General features: G+C 40.3%; 2 protein-coding genes across 2 annotated transcripts; one reads left to right on the top strand and one right to left on the bottom strand.

Moving 5' to 3' along the window:
- Positions 1 to 551: 551 nt before the first annotated feature.
- tescb (tescalcin b) lies at positions 552 to 4,345 on the top strand. The gene is made up of 8 exons (XM_069673381.1): positions 552 to 795; positions 1,473 to 1,542; positions 1,733 to 1,813; positions 1,918 to 2,057; positions 2,137 to 2,198; positions 3,322 to 3,429; positions 3,511 to 3,558; positions 3,722 to 4,345. The coding sequence occupies exons 1-8, from the start codon at positions 732 to 734 to the stop codon at positions 3,797 to 3,799; spliced, it is 651 nt and encodes a 216-aa protein (XP_069529482.1). The 5' UTR covers positions 552 to 731; the 3' UTR covers positions 3,800 to 4,345.
- Positions 4,346 to 6,641: 2,296 nt separating this feature from the next.
- m17 (IL-6 subfamily cytokine M17) lies at positions 6,642 to 8,143 on the bottom strand. Its single transcript, XM_069673815.1, has 3 exons — positions 8,068 to 8,143; positions 7,497 to 7,645; positions 6,642 to 7,365 (listed from the first exon to the last, which is right to left on the bottom strand). The coding sequence occupies exons 1-3, from the start codon at positions 8,120 to 8,122 to the stop codon at positions 6,895 to 6,897; spliced, it is 675 nt and encodes a 224-aa protein (XP_069529916.1). The 5' UTR covers positions 8,123 to 8,143; the 3' UTR covers positions 6,642 to 6,894.
- Between the last annotated feature and the right edge of the window lie 1,869 nt (positions 8,144 to 10,012).

Below are 10,012 nucleotides of genomic sequence, written 5' to 3'. Positions count from 1 at the left end.
AGCAGCAAAGAGTAACGGTCATTATCACTGGCGTCACAGAAACGTCATTACGTAAATTTAAAATTAAATTTTTATTTTTTTATATAAATATTTATTTAATTAAAAGAAACCAGATCGATGACTCCATATATATATAATATTTCCATTTTTTTAATAAACATATATATATATATATATATATATATATATATATATATATATGGAAACAGGTGGTGTCTTGTGGAACTAGCAAAGTTGAAAGGGTTAATAAATGGTGAGGAAAACCTGTGTGAAAATATAATCATAAGCCAAATACTTTAACTTCTGTGCAGTTTGACACAGTATCAGTCACTTCAGCCTGTGCTATGACATTTGAGAACTACTTGTGTCTGACTGTACAAACAAACAGGTCACAACAGTCTCAGCCTTTGAATAAATAAAAAACTCTGAATTAATAATTCAAACTGCAGCCTGTTGTTGCTAAATGTCTGTGTCGTCATCGGGACGGTAGTTGCGGAAGTGTCCTGCGCCGTTTGCAGAGAAGTGATGAGACCTGCCTGGAGACCGCGCAGGAGGAGGAAGAGAAGAGGAGGGAAGGAGGAGGTGTGAAATCGGAGTCTGTCATCCAAACACTCAGGTGGAGATGGACGATTCTGAGACATGATTCCATGAGATCTGTTTGAATTCCAACAGTTTCGGTTAATTTCTAACCTGTTTGGACTGGTTGGGGAGGGGCTATATTTTTTGGAGGTATGGGTGCACTACAGTCCTTACCTGGTCACCCGGAATACGCTGATCTGGCGGAAAAGACCGGTTGTGAGTAGTCATCATTATTATTTGCAGTGGCGTGAAGTGCTTCTTTTTTTAATTAGACATCCGTCAGGCGCGTAGGATGTGTGAAAACATGATCGCACTGCACCGGAAACACGATTTAAATTTGTCTCATTCTATGCAAGTCTTCCTACAGGGGAAACCCGAGTATTTCAACGCAGTACCGTGTTAAATAAAGACATAATCAATATTTCCCTTTGTGTATTTAATCACACATGTGCATGTCTGTGTCAAAGTAAACCAGTCTGTTTGGTGCAGCAGCAATGAATAATTCAAACTGCAACTTAATGGAAGTGAAACTTTAGCCAGTTTACACAGGGAAGTGCAGTAAATAATAGATCAGACAGGGTATTGACAGAACATTTAAGAGTGGATAGCAAACATAAATGTCACAATAGTTATTTTAAATCACCTGTAGCCCTCTTATGAAAGAGGTGAGTGTGTCTGCAGGCTGACAGACCAACAGAAAGTGCTTTACATAAAATATAAATATCCAAATATGCTGCCTTGAAAGTCTTTAGTAAAACGTAGTGAAGCTGTTATTAAGTTATTCTTATCAAACAACTTATATGTCAACATGATTCATGCTTAATAAGACCTTTGTGGGTTCCTGTTGTTTGGAAGATTAAACTTTTACTAAGTTGTCTATTTTCTATTTTCAGTTTCACTTGAACAGATTGGAGTTCTACATAAAAGATTCAAGCAGCTGAGCCACAATGAAGAAACTCTGCGGTTAGTTCATTGGAAAGACTGTACTGAGTTGTTTTGTTATTGTTATTTTTATAAGCAACTTGGCTTCACCCACTTCCTTTACAATTGGAAACCTGCCTAACAGGCTTCATGTCGACACGCAGGCTTGTGACCATGATTATATTACTGTCACACCACGTGCCACTCCTTTAACTCCCGTTTACACCCGCAGGAGGGATCACTTCGGTGGAATTCCAGATCTGGCTTGCAACCCAATCCGTTCGCAGATCATAGAGGCGTTCTTTGACAGAAGGTACACCTACAACTAATTCTCATGTACTGTGGCTGCAAAACAAAAGCCTTTCTAAAATGTAGCAAATGCTTCATGTTGTTTTCTGTCTCATTGGCTTTTCTCAGGAACTTCCGGCAGAATGGCGAGGGTACGGTTGAGGAGATTGGCTTTGAGGAGTTCCTGGTGGTCATGTCCCACTTCAGGCCCCCGTCACTGCACATGACGGACGAGCAGCGTGAGAGCGTCAGGAGAGAGAAGCTGAGATGTAAAACAAACAACATGATCACATGCTTATCTTCTGCTTGCACACAGCTTTTGTTAAACTGTGTCTTTTTTCCCTGCAGTTATATTCAACATGCATGACACAGACAACGACGGGACGATAACCCTGGAGGAATACAGACATGTAAGCTCTGCTGCTCTTCTCTTGCAGCTTTACACATTTTTAACAATCTTAAATGGTCATTTAACCAGTGAAGATTACATCAATCTCTGCTTACAGTCTGGGGAGTTTATCTTGTGGGTTTTACTTTAATCTGAGTCAGTTTTTATTAGCATCACTTGATCCTTTTCAGCTAAATTTTGAAGGTTATGGAATCGCAGATTCCCTGCGGAGGGTCAGCCTTAGTGCAAAACACGTACTTTGTTGCTAATGAGAGAAAGAGAGGAGGCATTTCATTTCCTCCTGCACCTTTTTGGGATCTTTTGACTCTGGAGTTGTTGAACTTCTGTTCACAGAGTGGTTGTGGCTCAGTGGTAGAGTCGATCGTCTCCCAATCGGAAGGTTGGGGGTTTGATCCCTGACTGCTACAGTCACATGGCGAAGTGTCTTGGGCAAGCCACTGAACCTCAAGTTGCTCCTGAAGGCCCCTTAGGTGTATAAATGACCGTAGATCCTGATTGGATATTGGCACCTATGTTTATTGGCACATTCACACATCAATGTAGTATAATACGCCTTTCCTACTGACATTAGCACGTTGACGCAGGTTTTTCAGACCCGGGAAGACCCGCTTATAGATGCTGATTGTCTCTGTTCCCATTGCCAGTGAAGTATACTCCTGTTGGTCTCTTTCTGCTGCGTCACGTCTGACGTCACAAAGGCGCCCGAAACAGGGTTAGTAAACAGTGAAGATGTTTTGGTGGTTAGGTCTTTATTGTATCTATTACTCATTCAGTCTGTTTATCAAACTCGGCGCTGCTTGGACAGAGACAGGCAGAATTCATAGCTGAGATGACGAGGAGTCGCAGAAGTTACAGGCGGAGCATAGCATCGCGCCAGAAAAGGGGCGGAGATTAGCGTGTCGGCACGGGTTTTTGTGTTCCCATCAATCCCGATCGGAGCCGAGGCGATAATTACCCAGGTCTACTGCAGAGTCATTTGACCCGGGTCTGAATGCCGATTGTAACCTTTCCCACTAAGCAAAAAAGCCGGGTGTTAGCAGGTTTTTTGACCAGTCGGACAGTGGCTTAAAAGTGCTTTGAGTACAGTCCAAAGTACAGTCCACTTACAGTTCACATCTGTGCAGGTGGTGGAGGAACTGCTATCCCTCAGCGAGACTCTGGAGAAGGACACGGCCAAAAGCATTGCTGATGCCGCCATGTTGGAGGTGGCCAGTATTTCTATGGGTCACATGGTATGTAAGCTCTAGTATCTTAAAATAATATTAAGTTGTTCTGTTTGGATCATTTCATTAACCTCACTTTGTCACATGTAGGAGCCTGATGAGTTCTATGAGGGAATCACATTTGAGCATTTCCTAAAGGTCAGTACTCAGAATACAAATATTTCTGCTAAAACGATTAAAATGATTTTAGTTCATATGGATTAAATTGATGGAAAATGTTGAAAACTCTCAAATAAAAACCAATTAGAGAAAATACCAACAGAAATATGCAACTTACTTATTATAAAATTGTCTTCTGCAGCTGCTGAACGGCTTTGAAATCGAATCAAGAATGAACATCCGCTTCCTGAATATGGACACAACAAACTTATGTAAGTGAGGTCAGTACGCTGAACTCTGCAGTGACTTTGGGAAACTCTGAGAGCGCGTAAATGATGGTTTCACTATCTGTTTCTAACACCAGTTTAACGCTTGCATTGAATATATGCCTTACTCATGTTTTAATAACTATGCAAATTCAAAGAATATATGCATATTGCAGTAGTTAGTTTGATTGAAAGCAATAATATAAGACAATCAATCAAATAACAATCAGGCTGTGAGTAGTTCGACTCAGCAATAATCTAATATGCATGTGTGGAGCAGCGGTCAGCATGCTGATGTGGATGCTTTATGAACATTTACGAATGTTAATGCCATAAATCAATAACTCTCAATAATCAGGGATAGAAATGTGTGTATTTTAATATATGTATATATGTGTGTGTGTGTGTGTGTGTGTTATAATAGTAATGCAATAATTTGAAATCTATTTTATTCATGTTACAAAGATGACACTTGGTGCATGCTCTGCGACATTTGCACAATAAAAGCCCCCGTGAAACAGGCCTGACTGCAGTTCATGACGAGTGTTTCTGATAAAAAGGAAACGGGAGTGCTGTCATGCGAGATTAAATACTTAGTGACTGATAAGTCTTTATTTAAGAAGAGGTGACGATGCACATCATGAGAAATCATTTTACTCAGATCCATTTCATCGTCTTGAAAAGATAATTTCCACTTTTTAAAAATGTGTGCTTTTTTCCTACAGACTTTTAAATAAAGTGTAGATAACATGAACCTCGGAGACACAGAGGTCACACCTCTTTCTTAGAAAAAAATTCCTTAAAGAGTAAATGACTCAAGGGAATAACCTTTGTGTATCATGTGATGATATATCCTTCCAATGTTTTGTTGTTTGGGAAACTCCCTTTTACTCTTTGCCCTCAGTATATCATAAAAACCTGAGAAACTGTTGCACTTGAGTCCATTCAAAGTTAAAACGCTCTTTATTCCGACATAAAAGGTGAAGAACATAGGAGAAGTTATTCTAAACCAAAGCACTAAATGCTCGTTATAAGAGCTACTATTGCAGTCATTTGCAGTTAATGAAATATATATTTATCAGCAACAACATGAAGTAAAGTAATCTCATGCAAGCCACGACACCAATGACCAGAAAAACACAAGTGTGACTTTTGCTGGAGATCCTTTTTAGTCGTTTTTTTAATACTTCCTGTGAATGCCAAATCATGCCATATAGACACCCATCAGCACTGCAGTCAGTGTGATCAGTTATGGATGCATACAGCCCTCTACAGGTCAAAACAAGTAAAGCATGTGAAATGATAATGAACCTGCACCATAGCAGATTCTCATCAATCAATTAAAATGTTCGTCAGTCTTACACTTGATGTCATTTTATTATCCAGGGCTTTTACTTTGTTCATCTCTTGAGGCTGCTCTGGTATTGTTGCTACCTCTCTAAGAAACATTGCAATGCAACAAATTCAAGTGCATAGTTTGCACACTTTGCATAGCTTGCACTCTTTTATTATGTAAAACAATGTCGGACTGCAGGTTTGCCCACTTTTGTCCAAACTAAAATGTTCCAACAGCTATTGGATGGATGCATGAAGTTTGCTGCAGATGTTCATGGTCCCTGGATAATACATTTTAAGTGCTTTGGTGATTGTCTAAATCTTCCTCCAGCACCTTTGGAAGATTCTCTCGTATTCAGTGAAAGCACTGACGTCCAGCTGATGGATTGGAACACAGCTTTTCGAAGACATACGTTGTTTCCAGATGATGAATTTTGACTTTTTCTGCTGCACCACCAAGAGGTAACTTTAGTGAACGCTTACCATCTAGTTTTTGAGAGTGATTTTCCTTGACCTTGTACTTTTACAAAAACTGATTCATTAGCCTTTATATTATAGCAGTTGTGCAGAAGTCAACACAGCTTCATAATAATGAGCTGTCGATGGATGACAGGTGGAACAAGTTTGAAATCTGCATGAAAAGTGTCCATGTTATCTGGTAAAAGGAAAACAAGCGTGCAGGTCAGGTGGATTATGAAGTGTTTAAAGCGAGGACTCATCTAAGGTAGCGTTTAGCGAGTATCGAAAATGACCAAATAATGCAGAATAAAGAGCGACTGTTGCCCTGACGTACCCTCTGCGTTTGAGCTTTAAATAAAGCCGAGTTATAACAGGGAACTTGATTCATGACCTAGAGTGAATCCCCCATCCACTTCCAGTTTCCTGAGAGCTTGTGATCGGAGGAAAGTTTAGTTAAGCATTACTTCATTCTAGCAAAAATATTTGGTATCCATGTTACATAGAAATCTATGTATACATAGATGACGCTTCTGCACGACATGTCTGTTTTTGATCTATTTAAAACCTCTCTTCAGTTTTCCCCTCCTCACCCTCCTCACCCTTCAAACACTCGCATCTCTATCTATAAGAGGTGCAAACCACACATACAGTTATCTGACCCACACACACCCACACCTTGTGACTGGCCAGACAGCCCGCCAGTTTCATGAAATCTTTCCTATCTGATGCAGCCTTGTGTTGAACACATGCGTCACTCTGAGCTGATATCACACAGTCAGCGTCTCAGCAGCTTCCTGATTTTTCTTTTAACCCCTGTTGATGGACTGGATCTGTGCAGAAGACACATGATGCATGAAGCACACTGTTTTTGTACTGTTTTGCACTTGCCAAAATAAAAGACATTAAAGTGGATGTTTTCTTACTCAAATTAAATCCTGCTTAAAGAAGACTAATGCAATGTCTGATTGTCTTTTTTACAGACACAAAACCAAACAAAGAAATGAGAAGAGAAAAGATTTAAAGCTGCAAATAATCTTTTAATAATTCTATTTACAGCCAATAAGCTTACATCAGCAAAGAGAGCATTACATTAGACACATTAAATATACATAACCTGCTTAAAGATACATTAACACTCTTGGGCTTTTATCTGCATTCCTTTTTATCAGACCCACACAAAAATAAATATTAAATACCATAAATAGGCTTCATTACTCTGATGTACCAGCCACCTTCTTACTCACTCCTCTTTTTAAGTCTTTATCAAAAAATGTGAGCGTAACTTTTGATGTAAACTGATCGTCTAAGGCCAGCCTTAGGTCATCCTCAGTCGGTTTATTTGTATCCTCTTCCTGCACATTCTGTTTTTAAGAGTCCTCAGTTCACTGGAAACATTTGACAGCAGCTCCTTGTAGGTTTTCAGCACCACACAGCCGTAGACTTTCTGCTGGAACACGTTCTGAGGCGGAGGCAGAGCCGTCGGCCCTCCAGCCGGCTCCGGTATGGGAACGTTCGGAAAGAGACTCTGATAAAAGAGGTTTATGAGAGCAGCCAGGTACTTGCTGCGATCGCTGACGTGGGTGAGCCCGGCCAGCAGCGGGCTGGCGGGCGACTGTAAGTCCGTCTGCTGCTCGTACACACGTTTGAAATGCGGGAGGAAGGCTTGCAGGTGTGTGTAGATGCTCACTATCTTCTCTGAGGGCTCCAGGCCCGAGATGTTGGGGTCGGGGACGCCGGTGATGGACACCTTGCAGAGGAGCTCTGACATTTCTCCTTGAGAGGCTTTCTGCAATCAAACAAAGCATACACATAACTAATCCACACATTTTAAAGTAGAACATGAACAGTCAGCTTATAATAAAGGTTAAAAGGTCAACACAGGAAAATAAGACACATCAAATTTATGACTGTACTCACATATGTTTTGATTAAGTCAACAGATTCCTTCTGTATGAGTCTGGTGAGCTTCAGAGTCTGCTGCAGAGAGCTCCCACACTGCTGGTTTCTGCTCGCCGCCACAGTTCGTGTTGAATCAACAGCCATAAGCAGCAGGAGAGAGAGTAATGCTGAGAGGAAAGGAAACTGGTCAGTTTAGGTTGTCTTACATCCCGTCGGTGAGGGGAACTTCATCGTAAAGCCACAAGTTGAGGGCAGGAGGGATAAAAATAGATCCTTCACTCCATTAAGCGAGTGAAAAAAGAAAAACAGACTTCTAATATAATGTAAGTTAACATATTTGATATATTTATATGCTGTAGAGCCATGTTTAGATGCCAAACAACATTGCCAGTCTCTTTAGATACTGCACAGAAAAACTACTTAAAAACGACCCTACAGATATGTTAAAAACACTGTGAAGTAGTAAAATTGGATGTAAAACTTAAGTCAGATTTCAGGCATGAAGACTCAAAAATATTCACATTAGCATGCACTAACATAAGTAAAGATTCGGTTGTGAATACTTGTAAGTAATTATGGTAAAACTTACTTGTTGCTGGTTCCATACACAGTTGAAACTGCATACTCTTTACATGACCATTCATTCTCCACTCGGTATCACAGGCGAATTGCGAGGACTCGTCATAATCACACTCCTTTAAAACTTTTTGAAAAGTCAGAAACCACAAGTTTGTCACAGGAGGAAATGACGTGTACTTTGTGAGGCAACCAAATTTCCCAGAATTTCCTCCTTTTTTTTCACATGTGCATTTTTTTTTCTTCCTTCTGTATCAAATCAAGTGGGCAACGTCCGTACATGCCCAGACTGTGAGTAGGCATGTAGGGACGTGGTCTTAATAGGATTACATGTCTGACCATTCAGTTTAAGAGTTTTAATCGCACTTCCTTTTTATTCGTGCAGGAAATAAATAAACGAATCTGATCATTTTATATCCCTCGAGGGAATTTAGAAAAATGACACACATGCCTGGAAATAATTGAAGGACTTGAGGTCAGGCCACCCTTTGACACAGTTCACTGACATGCTTTCATAGCGCCCTCTAGAGAGCGTGGGCGAGAAGGTGAGAACTCATTTTTCCTCTACATATGCAGAGAAAATGTACATGTAAGAACAAAGAAAGCCAAGATGCTAAGACAAGTGTATACTGAAGTAAAATTTGGGGGGTTTAAATAAATGAAAAGTGTCCCAACAATCCCAAAGAGTCGGCCTTTCATATTGACTCTTTGAGCCACTGTCTGCTGATTTCAGTAAAAAAACTAACGGTTCCAACTGCTTCTTAGACTTTGTGTGTCTTTTTTTGCAAGATTATTTTCCATGTGGGCATTCGTGCAGGAAGCTGGAAGGGTCACAGGAAATGCATTTCTCAATCAGAGACTTTTACAAGTGCGTAAAGGGGAGGGTTTGCTTGACTAATGTAGGCAATGTGTCAGAGCCATGACACTACAAGTTCAAGCCCCTGACTTGCAGTGCTCACGATATCAGAGGGTGACTTCATTGTGGCATATGGAAGTGATTTGTTTGTATATACTGGAGGAGGAGGAGGATGTAAGATATGAAAAATGACTGGGTTTTCCAAGTCTTGTCTAATCATGACACGCTAGTTTGTCACACGGAGGCCTTTGATGTCACACTCTGGGAGGGAAGCTTAAATTCTGTAATGATGTTTCACTACTGTATTCCAGGCTGTAAATTGTATGAATTAAAGGGAATCCCATGTGTTTAGCATTTTACCATTTCTGGATTAATGAGCAGTGATGTAATCTGCATGTCCGCATGTTATTGCAGCTAACAATCCTCAGCTCCAACTTTATTCTCGCTTCTCAAGTTGCTAGTCGGACTGTAAATAATTGCACGGAAAAGGAAGACATTGGCGAATGTTCTTTATCGCTAACTGCTGGCTACACCCGGAAAGGTTATCAGTCTCTCCCATCAGCTGACAGTATTGTTAGCTAGTAAGTGGATGAATGCTAACATTAACATTAGTTGTTATCTTGTTGTTGTTTTAACTTCAAACATGGGCCAATCCCTTCAGATTTTAACATAATGATTAGTTGAATACAGCAAGCTTTCTATCTAACACTATAAAAATACATCTGCATGCAAATGCAGCTAACAGGCCGTTTTTTTGACCCAACTTCATTCCCGCTTTTCAAGTTGCTCCATCGCTCTCAGAGGCTATATCACTGTCAGATGTTAGCCGTTGGGTTCGGAGATTGCATATTGATCATTTATTAGCTACCTTTACACAACAGCTAACGTTAGCATTCAACCACTAACTATTTCGTTAGCTAGGAACTTGCGCCGTTCCTATTGCAGCATGTCACACTACCAAATGGTTACAGTAGTTTTTGTTCACCCCCTAGCTAACGGTATTGTTAGCTAGTAAGTGGATGAATGCTAACATTAGTTGTTGTTTAACAGTAGCTGATGGGTGAAATTAAATATGTTGTTTTGACTTTAAATATGGGCCAAT

Source organism: Semicossyphus pulcher, unplaced genomic scaffold, assembly GCF_022749685.1.
Source record: "Semicossyphus pulcher isolate SPU_LCO1_2020_fin unplaced genomic scaffold, fSemPul1.0.p SCAF_22, whole genome shotgun sequence".
Lineage (NCBI taxonomy): Eukaryota > Metazoa > Chordata > Actinopteri > Labriformes > Labridae > Semicossyphus > Semicossyphus pulcher.
The sequence above is the reverse complement of the archived record's forward strand: the minus strand, read 5'-3'. Positions and strand labels throughout refer to the sequence as shown.

Coding starts and splice junctions, on each gene's coding strand:
- tescb (XM_069673381.1), top strand. CDS start 732: ATGGGTGCACTACAGTCCTTACCTGGTCACCCGGAATACGCTGATCTG. Junction 796..1,472: donor TCTGGCGGAAAAGACCGGTT/GTGAGTAGTCAT, acceptor TTCTATTTTCAG/TTTCACTTGAACAGATTGGA. Junction 1,814..1,917: donor GAGGCGTTCTTTGACAGAAG/GTACACCTACAA, acceptor GGCTTTTCTCAG/GAACTTCCGGCAGAATGGCG.
- m17 (XM_069673815.1), bottom strand. CDS start 8,122: ATGAATGGTCATGTAAAGAGTATGCAGTTTCAACTGTGTATGGAACCA. Junction 7,646..8,067: donor GTGTATGGAACCAGCAACAA/GTAAGTTTTACC, acceptor CTTTCCTCTCAG/CATTACTCTCTCTCCTGCTG. Junction 7,366..7,496: donor TTGACTTAATCAAAACATAT/GTGAGTACAGTC, acceptor GTTTGATTGCAG/AAAGCCTCTCAAGGAGAAAT.